We start from the raw sequence: 21,238 nt of genomic DNA, 5'->3' as shown, positions 1-21,238 counted from the left end.
CCAGGCGCCCCGCGCTCCGCGCCCGCCCCGGCGCCCGCCGGCGGCGCCGAGCTCAGCGCGCACCTGTGGGCTCGTTACCAGGACATGCGGAGACTGGTGCACGGTGGGTGAGCCGCAGTGGGACGGGCGCCGGGGGTGTATCCGTGCGGCGGCAGGCGCGCGACCGGGCGACGGACAGACCGGCTATCCCGAGCAGTCCCGGGCGCCGCTCTTCGGGGAAAGCGCCCTGGTGGGGCTCGCCGGGGCCCCGGAGACCAAAGGCCCGGCAGCTCTTCGGGAGAGGCTCCAGCGGGTCGTCCCGGGGGCCTCTGGGGCCGCCCCGACGCCCGGAGGCAGGTGGGCCGACGGGATGTTTGTTCCCTGGCTCCGTCTGCAGGAGCTCGGGGATCCCGAAGCCGCCTCTGGAATGCGGAGCCCCCACCGTTTTTCCTGGTGACCCCGCCTGCCGGGAGGCTGCGGCGGAAATGCCCCCAATCCCTTGTTCTCTTAGGGGCCCTTAGTTGGGGCGGGAGCATCGGGGACAAAGCCAGCCCGCGGCGCTGCCAAACCTAAGCGGACGCCGACTAGACTTTGCAGACGCCTCTAGATTGCGACTGAGGTCCGGAGCACTCTCTGCCCAGGAGGGGAAGGTGTTGGTTGGAGAAATGAGACCAAGCCGCCCCAGGGCCCTGGAGTCCACAAGGGTGGCTGCATCCTAGGCCAGGACGCTTAACCTCCTGTACGCTCCTCTCTCGCCCTCTCTCCCGCAGCAAAATGGGCTGATAAGGCCTGAGGCCTCCCCCAGAGAGGCCAGGCTGCGATGCCCTGATGATGCCAGAGAGCTGAGAGTGCTCAGTGTATGTCCCTGGGTCTCCTGAAGCTCTGGCTCTGCAGCAGGCAGATGTGGTTTGGCCTGACCCTATCAGTGACCAGCATGGGGGGAGGGGGCTGCTCAGCAGGCCTCATCCTCTCAGACCTTCAGTGTCCACAGCGTTAAACACAATCCTGGGGCCAGTGTCACAGGGTTGTGGTGATGACTCAGAGGGAACCAGGCCAAGAAAGGGCAGGGAGCTTCCAGAGGAGCCCCCAAGGGTGATGCTGCTCTCGTGGTAAGACAAAGTGACCCCATCTGGAAGATTCCAGCTGAGGGAATGGGGCTTCCGCTCCAGCTGTGTGGAGAGCTGAATGGGGCTCACCTGAGAAGTGCAGGGCAGAATAGTTAAGAGCCCTGAGGAACGGTGGTTCTGAAGCCCTTGGGCTTCTCAGGACCCCACCCTGCACCCCCTCAGTGGAGAGGACAGGTCTGGGAGGTTGTTTATTTTATTTTATTATTTTTTTTAGATTTTATGTATTTATTTGACAGAGAAAGTACAAGCAGGGGGAGCTGCAGAGGGAGAGGGCGAAGCAGGCTCCCCACTGAGCAAGGAGCCCTCTGTGGGGCCCAATCCCAGGACTCTGGGACCATGACCTGAGCCAAAGGCAGACACGTAACCAACTGAGCCAGCCAGGCACCCCCTGGGAGACTGTGAAAGAAGAGGTGTTTGCTCTGGGTCTGGAGAAGGCCTGCACAGCAGCCTGAGGAGCCTGCCTTGTAGGTGTGGGAGAGAACATAGCGAGATCTGTTGGGCTTTGGCGCACCAGCATCTTCAGATCTCCCCAGGGACACCCAAGCTCCTCTTGATATGAAGAGGGCACAGTCATTTCCAAGATGCCGTGGTGAGCGCCAGGATGAGCCGGGCTCGCACCCCGGAGTCCTACCTCAGCCCTCTTGACTGGGTTTTCTGGGGGAGATTCTGGGCATTGAGATATGCCTCGGGCTAACGCCTATGGGCAACACTTTGCCGGGGAGCCAGGCCCCAGGCCACTGCCTCTCCGCTCCCCCAGGCCACTGCCTCTCCGCCAGCATGGGGACGCTGGAAGGCTAGGCCTAGGGGGAGAGTGATTAAGGCAGGTGGAGGGGCCCGAATTTGAATCTCAACTCCGTTGCCTACTGCTGGATGGTTTAGAGCAAGTGACTGCACCTCCCTGAGCCTGCTTCTTCCTCTGGATGATGGATGAATGAGTGTGACCACCTCACGGGATGGAGTGGGGCCTGAACATGCCTCTAAGGCAGCCTACACGTGCACCCAGCAGCAGCTGGGAGGTGCATCCACAGTGAGGCTTACTGCTGCCGTGGGAGGAGCCGGCCCAGTGGGAGGAGCCGGCCCGGAGCCTGGGGCAGGAGTGGGGCAGGCTCAGGAGAGGAAAGGGAGGGTCTGCGCAGCGAGGGCAGTGAGCTTGGGAGGCCGGTGCCGGTGGGGGGTATATCCCCGCTCTCCCGGCCCCCGCACCTCCACAGCCTCCACAGCGCTGTGGGAAGGAGCGGGGCCCCGAGGCCCCCAGAGCTATGGTTTCCTCGGTCCAGAAATCCGGTTAGGAAGGCGGACCTGTGGGCTGCTTCCCTGCCCTGCTTTGTTCCTCAGAGGATCAGCCGTCCCTGGGAACGTCCTCGAGGACAGAGGCAAAAGCCTGGACGTGGCCAGCACCCTGCCAGCAAGGGGCCGCACCACCAAGCCCTGCCCTCCTGGGGCTGTACTGGACATTGTACCGAGAGTTACTGTTGGAACCCGTGCGGAGAGCAAGGCCCAGGGTCCTAGTGACCTCGGAGGGGCATCTCAGAAGCAGCTCCCTAGAGAGCTGAGGTCAGCTGCGTCCAAGTGAAGAGTATTCTGTCTGCACCCACCAGTCTGAAACAGCTGCTCTGTGCCAGGCTTACGTTGGCCTGGGGCCCCTAGAGGAACCAGCCACACTTGTTCCCCCACCCACACCCTGCACTTGGCTCCAAAGGAAAGGGGGTAGGGATGAAGCCTGTGTTCTGAAGGGGCCTCCAAGGCAAATGGTCAGAGCATGGGAGCTCACCAGTGTCTCTCTGAGCACAGGCAGCTGCCAGGAATGCTGCGTGGCCCAGGGCTTCTGCCTCAAGATGATGCCTAGTTGTGGCGGAGACAGGAATTCCCTGGAGGCGTGGGCTGTATGTGTGGGCCTCAGCCACAGGCTAGAGGTCTCAGGAATGGGGCTACATGGAGCCCCTGCAAGTTCTGCCTCCCCCCCTCTCCAGCAGCCCCTACTCCTTGAGAGATGCAGGGGAATCTGGGACAGGGAGATGACGGGCCCCAGAGACGCGTCACCCATCTGATCGTACATTTGCTGCGGGTGCACAGCGGGAATGCTGCACAGAGCACGTGCCATATGACCCCTCAGTAATTCTGTAGGTTGGCATGATTTTGATTCCCCCTTTAAAGATAGGGAATCCGAGGCCCAGAAGGTGAGGTGGCTTTCCTGAGGTCGCAGCTGTGAGAGGGAGAGCTTGGCTTGGTCTGTCTGACCCCAAAGTCCATGCCCTTTCTCTATCCACCTCCCTTGGTGTACAGATGGGGAAACTGAGGCAGATGAGCCTGGGACCCTAGAGCCTACTTTGCACAGTGTCCCACTCAACCCTCAGGAGCAGGCAGGGGCCTGGGGTGGCTATGACCACATCCCCAGAGGAGAGCAGCCTGGTTACTTGCCCCACAGCCCAACATCACACGTCCTGCCTGTCGTAATTAGCAATGTTCCCTGGCTAGAAGCAGCAAATGTCATTATGTAGACTGGCGGGCAGCTGAAATCCGATTAGAGGGGTCACAAGCTGTGCCAGGTGCTCCGAGCTGGGAGTGCAAGTGACAGAGGAGCTGCCCAGTACCCCCCAATCCTGTCATGTTCCCCAGCCCCAGCTGCAGGCAAGGTGGAAAGGGTCTAAGCATAGCCATGGCTCTGATGGGGCTTATGGGAGCCTGGAGGAAACGTGGGCTCAGTGCACCTGCTGGGCTTCGGGCACTGGTGTAACCAAAACCCATAGCCAGGAGCTCCCACTGGGGCCTTGGCCCATTGCCAGCTCTGTCTTACCCCAAGCAGGTGACCCCAAGTAGCCTTTCTGAGCCTCAGTTTGACCATATGCAGCCTGGGGCTAAGATTACCCATCCTGGGTGGTTTCATGAGGCTCCCAGGCCTAGGCACCTGGAAGGTGCTCAGTAAGCATTTGCTGCTGCGGTGTTCATTTTCCTCACCTCACCTGCATCTCCTCCCTCCAGACCTCCTGCCGCCCGAGGTCTGCAGTCTCCTGAACCCCGCAGCCATCTATGCCAACAATGAGATCAGCCTGCGTGACGTCGAAGTCTATGGCTTTGACTATGACTACACGCTGGCCCAGTACGCAGACGCGCTGCACCCCGAGATCTTCAGTGCTGCCCGTGACATCCTGATTGAGCACTACAAGGTGAGGCCGGCCGGGCAGGTGGCCCCGGCGCTGGAGAAATCCCAGGCTGAGTCATGGGGGTTCCCTGAGGCAGCTGCCCACCAGAGGCCTGGTAGTGCTGCTGGCTCAGGCCTGGCTCACTCCCCCCCCCGACAGTACCCAGAGGGAATCCGGAAGTATGACTATGACCCCAGCTTTGCCATCCGAGGCCTCCACTACGACATTCAGAAGGTGAGTGGCTAGGCCACAGACTCCGGCAGCCCCTCCCAACCGGATATGCTTAGGCACTACTTCCGTAGCCCCTGTCCTCTAAAGGGGGGCGCTACGCCCTTGGCCTCAGATGTAGCTTCCCCGTGACGGGTACATGATCCCCTTGGTACCTTCCAATCGGGGCTTCAGCACAGAGTCCGGAAGAGCCAATGCAGACCCCTTTCTCCCCACCCATCCCACTCCTCTGGTGCTCCCAGAGCCTTCTGATGAAGATTGACGCCTTCCATTACGTGCAGCTGGGGACGGCCTACAGGTCAGTGCAGACTGCCCGGCCTCACCCTGCTGACCCCCTCCCACCCCGAACTATACTGTGGCCTCGGCTCGGGACCACTTTGGACTCATGATTGTGACTTCTGCACACCCACCCAGGGGCCTCCAGCCTGTGCCTGACGAGGAGGTGATTGATTTATATGGGGGCACCCAGCACATCCCGCTGTACCAGATGAGCGGCTTCTACGGCAAGGTACTCACCCCATCTGCCACGGCCCCAGGCGGCCAGCGTGGCGATCTCACTACGGGGCCCACACCCTGGTGCGCCGGCCCTGACCCGCGGGCCATGCCCCTCTACCAGTGTGGCCAGGCAGATTCGGAGCCCTTGGTCTGTGGGGCTGGGGGGTGCTGAGGTGGTGGCCCCCTCTGCAGGGTCCCTCCATCAAGCAGTTCATGGACATCTTCTCGCTGCCGGAGATGGCGCTGCTGTCCTGCGTGGTAGACCACTTCCTGGGTCATGGCCTGGAGTTTGACCAGGCGCACCTCTACAAGGACGTGACGGTGAGGACCTTCGGCCTGCCTCTCAGGGTGGCAGGGAAAGTAAAGTCGGCCACAGGAGGGCGGGCCTTCCTAGGCCCCCCTGACCCTTCCTGTCCCTCCACTGCCCCCAGGATGCCATTCGAGACGTGCACGTGAAGGGCCTCATGTACCAGTGGATCGAGCGGGATATGGGTAAGGGTAGACCGTAGCCCCCACTGCGGCTTCCTGGGCAGGGCTTCGGGCTGGCCCTCACAGACCCTTCTCCCCATTAGAGAAGTACATCCTGAGAGGGGACGAGACATTCGCCGTCCTGAGCCGCCTGGTGGCGCACGGCAAGCAGCTGTTCCTCATCACCAACAGCCCTTTCAGCTTCGTGTGAGCTGCCTGCTGTGGGGAGGGCGGCCCGGGGCAGGGTGGGGGGAGCAGGTGGGGCCCGGGGAGGGGCCTTCCCCCACCCCTCTGCTGCCTGTTCCACCCCGGCCCCACCTCTGCCCAGCGACAAGGGGATGCGGCACATGGTGGGTCCCGACTGGCGTCAGCTCTTCGACGTGGTCATTGTCCAGGCAGACAAACCCAGCTTTTTCACTGACCGGCGCAAGTATGGGCCTAGTGGGGGGGGATGGGGTCGGGGTGTGGGGACTGGCCTTTGCTCAGCACCCCACGTGCTTGGGGTAGGGACACCCACTTGTCAGCGCGTGGCCCATGTGCACAGGCAGGGAGGGTGCCTGCCCCCACCCCCACCGCCCCGGTCCCACACTGGAAATCCAGCCCTTTACCACCCCCTCCCCACCCCGCACCAGGCCTTTCAGAAAACTCGATGAGAAGGGCTCCCTGCACTGGGACCGCATCACCCGCTTGGAGAAGGGCAAAATCTATCGGCAGGTGAGTGCCATCTGGGTGGCCTCACCACAGCCCCAGATGTGGAGGGGACAGCAGCACAGCCTCCTGGGCCCTGTCCCGCCACCACACATCAGCCGTGCCTCGGTCCCCTCGCACTGTGTCCCGGGGCACCAGGAAGCGGCTGTCAGGGTGGTCAGGCTGCCTGCATTGGACTTCCAGATTTACTAGTGGATAGCAGAGGCGGTATGGCCGAGTCACTTGGCCTCTCCGTGCCTTGCTTTTCCTCATCTATAAAAGAGGTGTGGCGTAAACAAACAAAAGAGCGTTCTACTTGAATTGTGGTATAAAGCCCTTAAAGTAGCCAGACATTTACTAAATACCCCGCAGACGATAAGTGGCACTATTACTTGGGGCTGACCACTCTGCTACAGCCAGACCAGCTGGTAGGAGTAGCTCACGGGCCTTTGGGGGAGAACCCCTTTCCTAGCTGGTGTCTAGGAAGATGAGAAGGGGCCTGTGCGGGGGTTTGGGTGGTGGTTAAGGAGCAGGGTTAAGGCATTTGGCCCTGGATGGAATGCGGAAATCCTGGCTGAGCTAGTCTCCTTGAGGGTGGAGGTTCCAGGGGCTGGGGGAGGGAGGGGTCAGCAGTTGGGTCAGGGGAGCGGCCTGGGGTATCCAGAGCCGAGGCCTGGCCTGCAGGCAGGATTTATAACCCAGTGGCCCCCAACTCTCCATGGCCCCCTTGGGTGCAGGCTCTTTCCCTCAGCTCTGAGGGTGACACTCTTGTCTCAGCATCTTGGCTAAGCCTGGGGAGGGTCATGCACCTTTGTGGGGAACATGGGACTTTTTCTCCTCTGGCAGCTTTTAGCCTCGTCTTTATGCCTGATGACCTGAAGTTTCAGAGTGTGTGTGCGCATGCGCGTGTGCGTGCGCTGGATCCTGCTTGCTTCTCGTCTTTGTGCCCCCTCCCTGGCTCCCCTTGCAGGAACCCCAGGCTCTGTCCTGCCTGATGCAGCACCTGTACCTCAAGATTCTCCCTCAGTTCGGGGCGCATCCTCGGCGCGCTGCCCACTCGTACTTGACTCTGCACCCTCCCCGCCTGAGCTTAATTCCGCCACAAGCCTTCGGTGACCACCTGTGTGCACGGTGGCTGGCTTCTCCCGGCCCCTGGCGGAAGCGGGTTGCTATAGTAACTCCTTTGTGCTGAGTGTGAATTCTGCCCACTGCTGGAGCATGGACTCCTGTCCTGCGGCTGCGCACTTCTGCTCTGGGCCCCCTGCCCCGCTTTCTGCTCTCCGGAGGGCTTCCTCTATTGTGTTTGAGCCTGACTGCTCTCATCTCTCCTCTGGCTCTCGAGCAGGAGGGGCAGATAGCTTCGCAGTGAGGTCTGCCGGGTCCCTCTGGGCTCAGGCCGGGGAGGACAGGAAGGGCTTTGGGGCCATGGGCTTGCTGCTGTGGTTTGTTTCCCACAGCGTGGGATCCCTGGGGTGGGTGTGAGGCCACAGGGCACCGTGCCAGGCCTACAGGAGGCTTTCCTGGGGCAGGCAGACCCCTTCCTGACTGCGAGGGGGAGGGGACGAGGGTCGGAGCCCGGGGTCGGTGAGGCCACGGGAAAGGGCAGCCGGGCGTCCAGCTGGAGGGGCCTCGCTGCCTCTGGGGATTTGGGAGGAGCAGTGGAGAACAAGACATGGTTCTGGCAGCCCCATGGGAGCCCCTGGGGACACTGTGCTCAGCGGTGCCTCCCCAACTCTCCCCAGGGAAACCTGTATGACTTCCTGCGCCTGACAGAATGGCGTGGACCCCGCGTGCTCTACTTCGGAGACCACCTCTACAGTGACCTGGCGGTGAGCCGGCCTGGCTGGGCCCGGCGAGGGGAAAGGGAGGGAGGGAGCCCTGCTCACTGACGCTGAACCCCGTGTCCACCCCGCCCTGCAGGACCTCATGCTGCGGCACGGCTGGCGCACGGGGGCCATCATCCCCGAGCTAGAGCGCGAGATCCGCATCATCAACACGGAGCAGTACATGCACTCGCTGACGTGGCAGCAGGCGCTCACGGGGCTGCTGGAGCGCATGCAGGTGGCGGGGGGTGGCAGTGGGGTGGTGGGGGCAGGGCTGCCACCTGGGCACACCCCCAGCACCCCCTCGTCTCCTGCAGACGTACCAGGACGCCGAGTCGCAGCAGGTGCTGGCTGCCTGGATGAAGGAGCGGCAGGAGCTGAGGTGGGCAGGGTGGGTGCGGGGTGGGCTCTCAGCCCTGCCTCTCCTGGGCCCCCCACGAGTGGCCCGTGTCCCCCCGCAGGTGCATCACCAAGGCCCTGTTCAACGCTCAGTTCGGGAGCATCTTCCGCACCTTCCACAACCCCACCTACTTCTCCCGGCGCCTCGTGCGCTTCTCCGACCTCTACATGGCCTCCCTCAGCTGTCTGCTCAACTACCGCGTGGACTTCACCTTTTACCCGCGCCGCACGCCCCTGCAGCATGAGGCGCCGCTCTGGATGGACCAGCTGTGCACCGGCTGCATGAAGACACCCTTCCTTGGCGACATGGCCCACATCCGCTGAGGGCACCTTTATTGTCCAGAGCAGGGCCTAACCCCTCCTGCCCCGCCCATGCTGGGCGTCGGTCCAGGGCGGGCAATAAAAGTGGTCTCCCTCTTGCTGTGCCTTTTTTCGGCCTAGCCGTGTCACTTGACCGCCAGGATCCTCTGGGTGTCGGGGAAGTCGTCCTCCAGGAGTGAGTCCTGGGTGTGGCAGGGAGGACCCTTGGTGGCTGGGCCGAACCCAGGCCCTGGGCCCCTTTCTACTGCCCCTCACTGCCCCCCTCGCCCCCACTCACGTCAAAGGGTTCACAAAAGGCATCGTGGCTGCCAAAGACTGGGTTGGGGACAGAGACAAGGGTTGGGCTGGTCCCTTCCTGCCAGGGGGAGAAGTCCTCCTCAGCATCGTCTTCCGCCTGAGAAGAGAGGTGAGTGGTGAGGGGCCTCGAGCAAGATCGGTGGACCCAGCACCCCCACCCCCAGCCCAGCCCTACCTGGAAGGTGGAGAAGCCAAAGCCTGTGGCCTTGCCTCGAGCACGGAGGTAGAAGGCTCCAGCCGTTAGGCCAAGCAGTGCTCCAGCAGCCACCACGGCCCCCACACCTGCCACCACAGGTGGAGCCTCAGGTGCCACCACTGCCCGCTGCAAGCAAGGAAAGTGTCAAAGTCAGGCCAGGGCTGTCCCCTCACCCCTTGCTGTTCTGCCTATTGTCCTCCCTACCCCCCACCAACTCACAGGCTGTTGGGGTGCCAGGAGAGGCCTGGCCAGAGCGTGGATGATGCCATTGAATGCCATGATGTCCCACACGACGACATGGCTAACCACAACCGCTCCTGGGGCCTGTAGGGAGAACAGAGTCAGGCCTAGTGCGTGAGTGACGGCTGGGGCCAGCGGGGAGGTGCAGGGGCCAAACTCACCACAGGGGCCCAGGAGCTGTTGTCAGGGCCCACAGCACTAAAGACGAGGCTGAGGCCTGAGTGGGCAGGGAGTACGGTGTCCTGGCTGGCGTTGGTGCTCAGGAAGGTGGTGTTGGAGGCATGCAGCTCCAGGTCAGGGCCGCTTAGCGTCTGTGGGCAAAGCAAGGCCTGTCGGCGCCAGCCAGCTGGAGGTACCCGCATCGGGCCTGGCTCTGCCCACAACCCCTGCTGGTTACCATGTTGTCCAGGAAGCCTTCGTTGACAGGAACGAAGAGCGTCTTGTAGGTGAGCTCATCATCCAGGAAGTCCAGGAAGTCGAGACCCCGAGGGGTGGCATTGGCATAGCCCAGCAGCATCTGGGAGGGGGGGAAGATAGGACTGTGGGCAGGCTCCCTCCCCAGGGACCCCAGCTACCACCCCCCCCCAGCCCTAAGGCTGGGCCCCTGCACACCCCATAGAAGGTGGAGAAGTTGGCTGTGGCAGCCAGGACATCGAGCAGCTTGCCATTGCACACGCTTGTCCCATCACCCACAAAGCCATGGCGGCACCGGCAGGCCACATCTGCGGGAAAGGTGGGGCCGGGTCAGTGGGAAGGGGCCAAGCCAGAGTGTAGGGGCAGGAGGGCTCTGGGACAAGGGGGGGGTGCGCTGCACCTTGCTCGCGGTAGCAGTAGGCATCCCAGGACTCCGAGCGGTTCTTCCGGGCGCCCAGGCTGACAACCCCAACCTGACCACCGCCACAGTCCGCCGCGGGGAAGACGACCGGGTGGGCAGCCGAGCCGTTGGCCAGCCAGCCCATGAGGCACTGGTGGAAGCCCAGCTGCAGGGACAGGAGGGGATGCTGAGACCTAAGGCCCAACTCGAGGGGCCCCCACAGGCTCAGCTCCAGACCCCTGGGCCCCACACACCTTCTGGGCAGCAGAGAGCTGAGGAAGAGAAGCAAGAACAGCTCCCTGGGCCCCACAGGCCGCCTCGGCCTCTGAGAAGTTCAGGCCATAAGTACCACTGGGGGCCTGGAGGTGGAAGACCCCAGCCTGCTTCTCTGCAGAAGGAGGGACGGGTGATCAGGCCGGCAGCACCGCGGGAAAGCACGGTTACTGAGGGCAGGCGGGGAAGCCCACCCTGGAAGTGGAGGTCCGCGCACACGGCATCCACATGACAGGGTGGCGGCTGGCCCAGGCAGCGGTCCACGGGCGGCTCCGGCTCCTCCAGGCACTGCAGTCCGTCACCCACGTAGCCGGCATGGCACACACAGCGCCGTGTGTTCTGGGGCGGGAGAGCAGGTGGGTGCTCTTCAGGGCCCCGGTGTGGGGGGCGGCTCTGTGGACCCTCCCCGCCCCTCCCCGCCCTGCGGCTCGGCTCCCTGGCTGCTCACCGGGCCTGTGCTCAAGCAGTCCGCGTGCTCACTGCATCCCCCACGGCGGCCATCCGCACAGGGGTCACGGGCCTGGCAGCTCCAGCCGTCGCCCTCATAGGCAGGCAGGCAGGCGCAGGTGACCACGGTGCCCACTTGGCTGCAGTTGGCGTGCTCGCTGCAGCCACCGTGCCCGTCCTGGCACAGGTCCGCCACTGGGGGCAGGGAGAGAGTGGCAGGACCGGGGGACAGGAGGGGGTGGGGATCCCACCTCACATCCCACCTGCTGCTCACCTGTGCATGTGCGTCCATCTCCTTCATAGCCCAGGCCGCACTCACAGCTGTTGTTTGCACGGCACACGGCCTGGGGTGCGCAGGGCGGGGCACACACGGGCTGCAGCTCTGTCCCCCCAGGGCCCACCCCACACATCCAGGTGAGGAGCTGCCCTCCTGGATGCCCCCGGCCCCCTCACCACCCCCCAGGGCCTCGGCCTGAGTGTGCAGTCGGGGCACACCCCGGTGTCCACAAGCAGGTACAAGCATGCAGGGTGGGCACAGACGCAAAGGGCACTCACTCAGCTGCACCTCACAGCTCGGCCCCGTCCAGCCCTCTTCACAGAAGCAGGAGCCGGAGCCCCCCAGGCCCTCATCACAGCGGCCATGCGAGGTGCAGCGGCAGGCTGGGGAGAGGGACAGGCAGGAGGATGGGGTCAGTGTGGGGGCCCCAGGGCCCAAAGGACAGGGTAGGACAGGGCGGGTGGGGGGGAGGCAACAGGACGGCCCACCTTCGCACTGGGGCCCAAAGGCCCCTGGGGCACAGAGTTCACACGCCGTCCCCGTAAACCTTGTGTGGCACTGACACTGCCCACTGCCACTCATGCCGTCCATGCACACGCCATGGCTGCTGCAGGGGCTGCTGGCACCACCAGGACAAGCTAGCAGGTGGGGGAAGGGAAAGGGGTGGGGCCGGGGCTCTCCTCAGGACCCCTACCTCACCCAGCCTCGCCACACTCTCCGTCCCGCACCTGGGCCAGCCAAGCTCTTCCAGAAGCCACAATCCCCCCAAGTCCCTTTGCTGCCAAGAAACCTACAGACACCCTACCCAGGGTTCTCTCCCAGTAAAATCCCCTCACCACCCACACCTGCCCCCACCCCACCACCCGGTTTTCTCAGGAGCAGTGGCCAGAGCTGTGGGCAGCACCTCCAACCTCGGGACCCTCACCTCGGCACTCACTGCCATAGTGACCGGGGCAGCAGCTGGGTTTCCAGGTGGTGGTGACACAGTTGCGGTGGCAGCCCCTGCCCAGGCCTTGGGGTTGGCCCCAGAGGCTGGACCGGGCCCAAATGCTGCGCAGTGCCAAGGAGTGCAGTGGAGGGGATGTCCAGAACTTTGAGTAGTATCGCCAGCAGGCCTCGGGGCTGCCCTGGGCCAAGAGGAGTCAAACAGCCTGAGTTTGGTGGTCCCTGGGCCCTACCTGAACCCCCACCCAGCTCCCAGGGCCTCACCTGTTCCCGTGAGCCCTCAGGACAAGGCGGTTCCAGCCCGCAAATGCTGCAGATCTTCTGGAAGGAACAGAAGCCAACATAGCAAGATCAGATGGATGGACAGGACAGGTCGGCTAGGGTCCCTGACTGTCCACCTCTGACCTATGGCCTCCCTCACCAGCCCCAGCGGCCGAGTCTCAAAGCGGTCACAGCGGGCACCAAGGCCAGGTGGCTCCAGCAGCTGGTCGATGCCGTAGGCCAGGCCGCCCTCAAAGGGCAAGTGTCGCTGCACGATGCGGGCTTCGTCCTCACCCACTGTGAGCTCACCCTGCAGGCAGAGGAAGGAGAGTACATGGGATCACGGGGGCACCACAGCCCCCACTCCCAGAGCCCCCAGCCCCTGCTTCCCAGACTCACCGGCCGGGCACGGCTGCAGGAGAAGGAGATGGGGGTCCCGTGCATTGTGCGCAGTGGGCCCAGGTTGGGCAGGTCAGATGCCAAGGCCTGAGCAGATGGAGCTACGGTCAGAGCTGGGCAGGCAGGCTGGGTGGCAGGCAGTGGGGACCAAGGACGGGGCGGGGGAGCACCCACCTCCACGTTGCGAATCACGTGGCCCCGCAGGATGGCTGCCAGCTTGTCACGGTGGTCTTCGTGGTACAGCCAGACCTGGCGGTCAGGCGGCAGGGCCTGCAGGGCAGAGTCTGTGGGCCACAGCATGGTGAGGGGCCTATGTGAGGCATCCTGAAGCAGAGGCAGGAGGCCGGCCACCTGGCAAGGATTAGCAGAGGTGTGGCAGTCAGAGACCTGGGAGAGGTAGGGGGCTGGACCACAGAGACCAGGAAGGGGCTCCAGGGACCCAGGTGGCCTTCCTGCCAGCCTCACTCTTCTGTAGCCATCCCAGGCAGAGTACAGGCAGGGATAAACTTGCACACCTGGACATTCTCAGCTATGTGGGCACACGCAAGCACGCTCTGTGCTCACACTGGGAGGCTCATATACACAGCCTGTGCACACACAAGGGATAGGCTCACACACAGGTAAGTGTGCAGTCACACATGGACAGTCACCCGCATGCACACGCACGGGCACGAATGCCCACACGCGGGAACAGTACCTTCACAAGGCTGCTGAAGATCTTGTAACCGAAGCCCTCCGCGGCGGCGGTGACGTTTCTCTGCAGAAAGGCACGGGTGAACCTTGAGGTCAGGCAGGGAGCATGGGAGGCCCCTGGCAAGCTCCCAGACCTGTGCCCAGGTCATACCCGCAGGACAGGGGCAGCGTCAGGCTCCCAGTGTAGCGCGTCGGGAGGCAGCAGGACTCGGTCGATGAAGTGCAGGACGCCGTTCATCGCCTCGTGGTCGCTGCTCACCACACGCGCGAAGTCATTGAGGTAGATGCTGCCCTGGAGGCGGGGCCCAGGACCAATGAAGCCGATTGGTGGGGCACTCGGACGCTGAGGGGGTGGGGCCCGAGGTGGGGGCGGGGCCTGCACTGGGCGAGGCTTGGGGCAGGAGGTGGGCGGAGCCAAGACAGCCGGGAAACACACCGACCGCCAGGTGTGGGGCGTGGGCCGGTGGCCGGATGGACACAGGGCTTTAGGGAGAGGGAGACAAGCAACAGTCCGGCTGCGGACCGCGCCCGCTACCGAGGCCCCTTCCGAGGAGCCAGACTCCTCTCTCTCCCTCTCCTTCTCCCTAAAGCCTGTCAGGCCCAGGGCAGGTGAGAGGGTCTTAAATGCGCGGGGACAGGACCCAGGCGCACAGGGGCCGGGCTTGAAAGCTGTGGCGTCCCGGCTCTGTGGGGTCGTCCAGGGCGGGGGCCGACCGACCCCGGGGGACAGGGCCTGGGCCCACCTCCCTCTCGTGGATGCGCAGCGGGTGCCCCGAGAGCGTGGTGACATAGCCTTCCTCCAGCAGCTCCTGGCTGCTCAGCTGCCGGCAGCCGACCACGTGGTAGCGGAACACAAGCTGGCGATGGGCGCGAATCCGGGCCAGCTCGTCCTGGAGTGGGAGTCATGAGGGTAGAAGGAGGCCCCTGACTGCCGCCTTCCCACCCCACACCCACCCCTGCCCACCCAGGGCCCATCCCTTCCCAGCCTTGCTGGGGTTGGGGAGGGTTGCATTACCTGTGACAGGTTGGTCATTAGATCTGCACGAGGCACAAAAACTGTGAAAGGCCCATCACCCTTGAGCTCCTTGTATTCCTGTGGGGAGGCAGTAACAGCTTGAGTAGAAGAGGGGCAACTTGTGACCAACTCGGGGCTTCCATGGGTCCTCCAGGAAAGACTGGACTCTGAGAGGGTGCCTGGGTGACTCAGTTTGGCTCAGGTCATGATCCCAGGGTTCTGAATTGAGTCCCACATCATCGGGCTCCCTGTTCTGTGGGGAGTCTGCTTCTCCCTCTGCCTCTCCCCACCCCCCAGCTTGGGCTCTTTCTCGCTCACTCTCTCTCAAATAAATAAATCTTTAAAAAAAAAAAAAAAAAAGAGTTGGGCTCTGAGAGACCAGAACAGCCACCCCCCTGACCAAATGAGAACATGGAGGCCCAGAGATGGGCAGGACCTGAAGACCAGAGAGGCCCAGGCTGGACCGAAGAATTGGAAGTCAGCTGGTCACTTACCAGGAGGTGGAGGCTGAAGAATGAGGCATGCCTGTCCCGAAGGAGCTCCTGGGGGGGGCGAGGATCAGCTCAGATTTTGGGTGGCCCCCATTCAGGGCCTGGTGCCTCTCCCAGCACCTGCGGCCCAAGGTCTGGCCAAGGCAGAGATGAGGAAAGGAAAGCCGGGGGTCTGAGCTGGGGTCAGGATTCGTTTCATGGATCATAGCTGGGTCAGGCCCAGGTGGAGTCAGGGGGTCAGGGTCATGGTCAAGGCCAGGATCAGGATCAAATTGGGGGTCTTAACCAATCTCATGGGTCAGGCCCATGGGGGTCATGACCAAGGCTGGGTCAGGGGTCCAACTTGGGCATCATTACCAGGCCAACTCGGGCGCGGCAGGTGAAGCCATCGCCCACGGTGTGGGCCGCGTCACAGGTGCACGTCCTCTGGCCATCCCCCGTGCTTTTGCACACAGCATAGGGGCTGCAACCTCCGTTATTCTGATGCAGGGACAGGAGGGAGAGGCATCAGTGGCTCCCAGACTCCTCTGCCCCAACCAGCCCTGGGTAAGGGGCCATGAAGACCCCTATCCAATCCCCAAAGCCCTGTCTGCTACTGAGCAGTCAGATTCCAGCCTGTGGGAGGGTGGCGCACCCTTCAGAGCCCCTTAGGACCCTGACAGGGGCAAAGAGGGCTGGTTCCTGCCTCAGTCCCCCTCCCCTGTGAAATGAGGTGGGGCTGGGGTCTGACCTGGGAGCAAGGGTCCAGGAGGACACAGGTCCGGATGCCATCCCCGCTGTAACCCTCACGGCAGCTGCAGGAGACCTGTCCCAAATACTGATCAGTGCGGCTGCTGGGACCCAAGAGCAGGCCAGCGCCCTGGACAAAAGGAGCACCTCCTCCCCGGCCTGGTCTGAGGGGGGCCCCCACCCTATGAGGGAATGGCACAACCCCAGTGTCTGCCTCTGTTGTACCGACCTGCTGGGGGCCTGTGGGGATACAGTCGGCGTGCGTGTGGCAGCCCCCGTGGCGGATGAGACAGCCGTTGACTTCTGCGCGGGGAGAGGCTGGGATGAGAGGAGGCCCCAGGCAGCCCTTCCATTCATCTGTGCCTTCAGGTGCTCACCACCATGCTCTCAGTGCCCCCCGTGGTCCCCTCAGCCTCTCCGAGTCTTACAACACTGAAGCCAGAGCCCCGGCCCCATGTCCGCCCACGGTGGGGGGCCCAACCTCACCCTGGCACAGCTCCCCATCTCCTGCATAGCCATCCTGGCAGGTGCATGTCCGCTGCCCGGGGGCCACCTTGGTGCAGTTGGCGTGGGGGGAGCAGCCCCCACGGTCCTGCGCACAGGGGTCCAGCTCTAGGGGTAGAGGATCCCAGATAGCTGTGAGGAGTAGGCACAGGGGCAGCGCAGGGACCGGGGAGGAGGGCTCGGGAGAAAGGAAGAGGTCAGAGGGAAGGGTGAGACCCGAGATGGGACCCGGATAGACACTAGCCCCAGAAGAACCAGAAAGGGGCCTGCAGGGAGTTTCAGGATGAAATTTCACGGAAAATGGGAGGGTGGGCGCCCGGAGCATTCCACGCGACCCAACCTGAACAGTAGATGCCGTCGCCCGAGTATCCCGCGGCACAGACACAGGCGGGCGCTGCCATCGAGGCCTGCACGCAGCTGGGAAGGATGGCGTTAGCTCAGCCTGGGCCCTGCCTGACCCCACGGCCCCTACCCTCTTGCCCACCCGCCCCAGGCTGAGCTCACTCACTTGGCATTGGGGTCGCACTTCTTCGGGCATTGAGGGCCTGTGATCTCTGGGAGGGAAGGGGGTAGGAAGATGGTTCTGGTCGTTTGGAACCAGGAACCACCTCCTCAGAAGTCACCCGCCTCTCCCCCTTGAGGCTACTCACTCTGGTCACAGCGAGGGCCCTGCCAGCCCACATTACAGACACAGCTTCCGTCTCCTTGAAGCCCCTCCTGGCACAGCCCGTGGGCACAGTCACAGACTGGGAGCGGAACAAGGGAGGACAGGAGTCGCCCAGTGCCTCCCCCCGGGCCAGCCAGGGGGTCTCCACCCGCTGTGCTCTGCCCTCCCCAGGGCTCACCTCCAGCACAGTTGGGCCCATAGCGGCCCAGCTCACACATCTCACAGGCAGTTCCATGGAAGCCCTCGTGACAGCGGCACTCCCCGCTTCCCAGGAGCCTGTCCTGGCACTGCCCATGGCCCGAGCACACGCCGCCCTGACCCCCTGGGCACGGCTCGCACAGTGTGCCGAAGAAGCCGGGGCAGCAGTCAGGCACCTGTGGGGAGGGGGCGGGGAGAGGCTGGGCACAGGCCAGATGTAGGGAGGAGGGAAGTGACAGGGAGGGAAATGGTGGGGGTGGTGGGGGCAGGCTGCAAAGCCAGACAATGAAGCAAGCAGGAACCAGGGAAATGGAGACTGCCTTCTTCAACCCTCTGGTGGCAGGGGTGAGGAAACAGAGCCTCGGGCCAGGGACAGCTGTGCCGGATCCCACAGTAAGGGACCCGTGCTGGGCCCACAGCTGCCCCTGGAGCCTGCTTGATAGTGTCCAGGCTGAGTCCCTTTCCCTCTCCCCATCCCCACTCCCTGGGATGTGGCCACAGGACAGACACTGGCCCCACTGACCTCAGACCCCTCGCTCTGGGCCCTTGCTCCACTGGCCTCACCCTAGTCCCAGACCTGATTCTGCCGTTGAAATCTAGTCCAGCTTCCTCCCCTGGGCCTGCACCCCCACTTCCCCCTTTCTGGTCAGACTTGGGTGTGGGGGTGCTGCGAGGCAAACCTGGATCCTCTTGGCACATGTGTAAGAACAGCCCCGGGAGAAGGAGTAGCCAGATCGGTAGACACAGCTCTTCTTGGGGGTGTTCTGGAAACGGGGACAGGCAGGAGGGCTCAGCCTGCGGCTTGGGTAGGGGCAGGGCAGTGAATGGGCAGATGGGCAGACAAGGATCGGTGGAAGAGCAGGACGGCAGATCAGGGAGGGATGGAGACAGGCCGTGCTGGGCCTGGGACCCCCGGCCTCTAGTAGAGACGGAGCAGCCCTGGCTGTTCCATCCCCACACCGGCTGCCAGCCAGCTGGTCCCCCAGGGGTTGGACACCTGCAGAGCAGAGAGCCGGGCTGAGCCCCTGTCCTCACCTCCAGCTGGAAACCCTGAGTGCAGCGGAATCTTCGGGAGCAGTTTACGCATTTCTCCTGGGGGGAGGAGGAGTCGGGTGGTCCTGGGGTGGGGTCCCCAAACCCACCTTCCTGCCTCTCCCACCTTGACCCAGTGGCCCTCCCTCCCTCCCTGCCAGCCAGGCCAGGCCGCCAGCCAACACCTCCCAGCTCCGAACCCCCCAGCTCTTCTCCCTGCCACCCCCACCCCTGGGCCCGGCCTTGGCCTCTCACCCGCAGAGACTCAGCGTGGCTGTGCAGACAGCGGCTTGAGCCCACGCTCAGGACCCCCGACAGACCAAACAGTGAGCGGCCAGGGGCCTCCAGCACAGGGCCTTCCAGCAGCACATGGTTCACCNAAACCTGGCCGCTATGGTTGTAGAAGACGAGCCAGTGGGCGGGGCCCAGGAGCGAGTTGCGGTGTCCCCCTCTCTGCAGGGCCTCCGCGGAGAGGGCCTCCCCCAGGATCACGTGGTGCCGCACAGTGTCTTCGTCCTGGCAGGGAAGACAGTGGAGCAGCTCAGGGGCTCTAGGAACTGCCCAGCGCCCAGGATGGTACAGTCCACCCGCCTTGTCCCTTTGCCCTGGGATGGGAGGCTCCCTCCAGGTTTTCACCCTCCCCCTGCTGCGGCCCCGTCCCAGTGGCCTCACCAGGCTGCTGCCATTGCCCTGGGCCTCCAGAGAGCGGTTTGTGGGCACGAAGATGGTGTAGGCCGTGGCAGCCTCAATCTGGGGCACCAGCTTGTGGTGCTAAGGGCAAGGGGCTGGGGTCACCGATGGGCCTAAGAGCCAGCCAGCTCCCTCCAGGCCTGGGGGAGGGCCCCCCAAGTGGGCACTGCCCCTCTCCTCAGTTGCTCACTTGTAGCAGCTCCCCGAAGAGGCGGAAGGCGGGCACCAGGTCCAGCTGCTGCAGCAGCCCCTGCTTGGGCAGCACGCCCCCCCTCGGAGGCAGCAAGACCTGCGGGGGGGGGCACCGAGGCTGCTTAGTCTGCCAGCAGCCTCTGGCCTAGGTGGTTCCCCATGTACATGCCTCCAGCTGTACCTGGCTGATGACGTGTAGGACACCATTGGTGGCGAGGAGATCGGCTACATCCACGCTGGCGTTCTGCACCAAGACCCTCTGGAAGGCAGCAAACAGAGCTCAGCCACGGGCAGGCGCAGGCAGATGGTTACGAGTAGGTCCAGCACCAACAGAGATTCTGCTGGGCACGCAGGCACCTACTGGTGGACCCCAGCCCTGCCTGGACACCCTCAGAACCTACCATGGCTGTCCGGACCCACACCAGGGCCCATGCACAAGAGGGACAGGTGTGCACATGCAGACACAGATACACAGACGAGCCCTGGCAGGGCGGTCACTGCTGGCCCAAAGACACTATTCTGAGTACCCCCTCTGCTGGCCCCGGGCAGGTCCAGGGGACTTCAAGCTCAGCCCCGGGAGCCCTGGTCTAGGAAGCTGGAGGCCACTCAAGTTCCCTCCCACGCTCCGCATGGCCCCCTCTGTGGCCCAAAGCTCACCGCGTACCCCACTGATATTGTGAATCTCCCAGCGTGTGATGGGGCTCAGGGTGGCCACATGCTGCCCACCCAGCCGGGCCAGCTCCTCCTCTGAGAAGGCACCCTGGAGAAAATGGGCCCTGTGGGGCGTGGAACCAGGTTAGTGTAACCAACAGAGACCTTTGGGACTGGGCTTCACTCCAAGAGGCCGACACAAGACAGGATGCGAACCTCTGGGGAGGGGCGGGGGTCTTGCCCGGAAGGCTCTTCCCCACCCCAGGTCCCTCCCTGGCTGCCCACCTGACCAGTCGCGGCAGCGCCCTTGGCTGCAGCCAGAAGGCCTGGTCATCAGGGCTCAGCCTACGGATGGCAGACTCAGAGGGTACCAGGGCTGTGACTCGGCTGTCGGTAGGAAGGGTGACACCAGCACTCTGGGTGTGGTGACAGGGAGACAGGAGGAGTGAGGAAGGCAGCCACCTGAGATCGCTTGCTCCCAGTCTCCAGGCCTGTCCCCACCTCCAGCTCTTGGAGATATTATGTGGAACCTCTGCATCCAGGGAGACCTCCTGGATTTGAGCCCCAACCCCAGTATTCTGCCCTGTCCTACCTTGATCCACTGGTAGAAGACAGAGAAGTGGGCATTTGCCTCCAGCTCCTAAGGGGAGGGAAAGAGCTGAGGTCATCAGTCTAGGGACAAACCCAAGCCCCTTCCTCACCAGGACCCTGAGTACTGTCCTCTCCCACCTGAGGTGCATGAGAGGACTCCTCCCTCAAACATAGGGACCCACTCACCCGGAAGATGTCCCCGTAGCAGCTGAAGCCGTCACCTCCATAGCCAGAGGGGCATGTGCAGACCCGCTGACCTCCCCCCACTGCCTGGCATGTGGCCTGGGGTGGGGGTGGGGCAACAAGACAGGGTCCTCCATTCAGTACCCAGATGGTAAGCTGGACAGCACCCAGCCTACATCTCACCCTTATCACCTATCCTCCTGCCGTCTGTCTGTCCTGCCACCCAGCCCCACTATCTGTCTAGCCAGCCCGCCAGTCCGCATTCATGTTGCTCCCTTTGTTTACGTGGCCCTGCTTTCCAAGATCGCTGAGCATCTGACACGAGTGACCCCACCCCATCATGACAGATGGGTTGGCAAAGCCCAGGGCAGAGGGAGCACCCCGGAGGAGAGGCCTGAACTAAGCAGGAGCAGCTAGCTGGGAGGCCTTCTGGAATACACGGGCAGAGGCACAGTAGTGTTAGGGCAGAGTGAGGTCGGGGTAGCCACGGGAGCATGGCGTGGGGGAGGGGCGGGGGCCTTACAAGGAACGGAAGCCCTATCCTGTGGGCAAAGGGGTGACACAGACTGGATGTGGGGCTTAGAAAGATTCCAATCCCGGCCATAGACAGGGACACCCAGAGAGCGAGCCAGAGCCGAGGCCACCCAGAGAGCCTCCCCCGGGCCCCGGGCCCCCTCAGCCCCTCACCAGGTCATGGCAGCCACCGTTGCCTGCCCGGCAGGGGTCGATAGGACTGCACTCGTAGCCATCTCCTGCGAACCCCAGCTTGCAGGTGCACCGGCTCTG

The 21,238-nt window shown here is 63.5% G+C and overlaps 2 protein-coding genes across 4 annotated transcripts in view; one reads left to right on the top strand and one right to left on the bottom strand.

Moving 5' to 3' along the window:
• NT5DC2 (5'-nucleotidase domain containing 2) overlaps positions 1 to 8,765 on the top strand; it is an 11,515-nt gene extending 2,750 nt beyond the window's left edge. Inside the window, exons 3-16 of the mRNA XM_034657214.1 lie at positions 5 to 103; positions 4,086 to 4,270; positions 4,406 to 4,480; positions 4,717 to 4,772; positions 4,889 to 4,982; positions 5,162 to 5,290; positions 5,401 to 5,461; positions 5,542 to 5,644; positions 5,766 to 5,867; positions 6,070 to 6,151; positions 7,867 to 7,953; positions 8,045 to 8,185; positions 8,265 to 8,329; positions 8,409 to 8,765. Coding sequence (XP_034513105.1) covers positions 5 to 103; positions 4,086 to 4,270; positions 4,406 to 4,480; positions 4,717 to 4,772; positions 4,889 to 4,982; positions 5,162 to 5,290; positions 5,401 to 5,461; positions 5,542 to 5,644; positions 5,766 to 5,867; positions 6,070 to 6,151; positions 7,867 to 7,953; positions 8,045 to 8,185; positions 8,265 to 8,329; positions 8,409 to 8,670 — 1,541 coding nt within the window. The 3' untranslated portion in view covers positions 8,671 to 8,765. The remainder of the gene's footprint in view (positions 1 to 4; positions 104 to 4,085; positions 4,271 to 4,405; positions 4,481 to 4,716; positions 4,773 to 4,888; positions 4,983 to 5,161; positions 5,291 to 5,400; positions 5,462 to 5,541; positions 5,645 to 5,765; positions 5,868 to 6,069; positions 6,152 to 7,866; positions 7,954 to 8,044; positions 8,186 to 8,264; positions 8,330 to 8,408) is intronic.
• Positions 8,645 to 21,238, bottom strand: part of STAB1 (stabilin 1) — a 26,470-nt gene continuing 13,876 nt past the window's right edge. For 2 of the 3 annotated variants that reach the window (XM_034658428.1, XM_034658429.1), the window contains exons 26-68: positions 21,140 to 21,235; positions 20,456 to 20,551; positions 20,271 to 20,318; positions 19,964 to 20,094; positions 19,692 to 19,803; positions 19,209 to 19,286; positions 19,026 to 19,124; positions 18,818 to 18,916; positions 18,401 to 18,661; positions 18,149 to 18,205; positions 17,794 to 17,877; positions 17,094 to 17,289; positions 16,899 to 16,994; positions 16,757 to 16,802; positions 16,589 to 16,665; positions 16,231 to 16,356; positions 15,974 to 16,047; positions 15,746 to 15,820; positions 15,373 to 15,495; positions 15,019 to 15,066; positions 14,525 to 14,602; positions 14,253 to 14,399; positions 13,661 to 13,801; positions 13,514 to 13,573; positions 12,991 to 13,167; positions 12,817 to 12,903; positions 12,578 to 12,727; positions 12,421 to 12,477; positions 12,137 to 12,338; positions 11,700 to 11,849; positions 11,490 to 11,594; positions 11,209 to 11,316; positions 10,936 to 11,129; positions 10,682 to 10,826; positions 10,469 to 10,602; positions 10,215 to 10,380; positions 10,013 to 10,122; positions 9,798 to 9,917; positions 9,562 to 9,711; positions 9,380 to 9,484; positions 9,140 to 9,286; positions 8,945 to 9,061; positions 8,645 to 8,849 (exon numbers count right to left, since the gene is read on the bottom strand). In XM_034658428.1, coding sequence (XP_034514319.1) covers positions 8,793 to 8,849; positions 8,945 to 9,061; positions 9,140 to 9,286; positions 9,380 to 9,484; positions 9,562 to 9,711; positions 9,798 to 9,917; positions 10,013 to 10,122; positions 10,215 to 10,380; positions 10,469 to 10,602; positions 10,682 to 10,826; positions 10,936 to 11,129; positions 11,209 to 11,316; positions 11,490 to 11,594; positions 11,700 to 11,849; positions 12,137 to 12,338; positions 12,421 to 12,477; positions 12,578 to 12,727; positions 12,817 to 12,903; positions 12,991 to 13,167; positions 13,514 to 13,573; positions 13,661 to 13,801; positions 14,253 to 14,399; positions 14,525 to 14,602; positions 15,019 to 15,066; positions 15,373 to 15,495; positions 15,746 to 15,820; positions 15,974 to 16,047; positions 16,231 to 16,356; positions 16,589 to 16,665; positions 16,757 to 16,802; positions 16,899 to 16,994; positions 17,094 to 17,289; positions 17,794 to 17,877; positions 18,149 to 18,205; positions 18,401 to 18,661; positions 18,818 to 18,916; positions 19,026 to 19,124; positions 19,209 to 19,286; positions 19,692 to 19,803; positions 19,964 to 20,094; positions 20,271 to 20,318; positions 20,456 to 20,551; positions 21,140 to 21,235 — 4,929 coding nt within the window. In that variant the 3' untranslated portion in view covers positions 8,645 to 8,792. The remainder of the gene's footprint in view (positions 8,850 to 8,944; positions 9,062 to 9,139; positions 9,287 to 9,379; positions 9,485 to 9,561; positions 9,712 to 9,797; positions 9,918 to 10,012; positions 10,123 to 10,214; positions 10,381 to 10,468; positions 10,603 to 10,681; positions 10,827 to 10,935; positions 11,130 to 11,208; positions 11,317 to 11,489; positions 11,595 to 11,699; positions 11,850 to 12,136; positions 12,339 to 12,420; positions 12,478 to 12,577; positions 12,728 to 12,816; positions 12,904 to 12,990; positions 13,168 to 13,513; positions 13,574 to 13,660; positions 13,802 to 14,252; positions 14,400 to 14,524; positions 14,603 to 15,018; positions 15,067 to 15,372; positions 15,496 to 15,745; positions 15,821 to 15,973; positions 16,048 to 16,230; positions 16,357 to 16,588; positions 16,666 to 16,756; positions 16,803 to 16,898; positions 16,995 to 17,093; positions 17,290 to 17,793; positions 17,878 to 18,148; positions 18,206 to 18,400; positions 18,662 to 18,817; positions 18,917 to 19,025; positions 19,125 to 19,208; positions 19,287 to 19,691; positions 19,804 to 19,963; positions 20,095 to 20,270; positions 20,319 to 20,455; positions 20,552 to 21,139; positions 21,236 to 21,238) is intronic. The other variant, XM_034658430.1, reaches the window with a different exon arrangement.

This window comes from Ailuropoda melanoleuca, chromosome 4, assembly GCF_002007445.2.
Source record: "Ailuropoda melanoleuca isolate Jingjing chromosome 4, ASM200744v2, whole genome shotgun sequence".
Taxonomy (NCBI): domain Eukaryota; kingdom Metazoa; phylum Chordata; class Mammalia; order Carnivora; family Ursidae; genus Ailuropoda; species Ailuropoda melanoleuca.
Note: the sequence above shows the minus strand (reverse complement) of the source record. Positions and strands in the feature narration are given on the sequence as shown.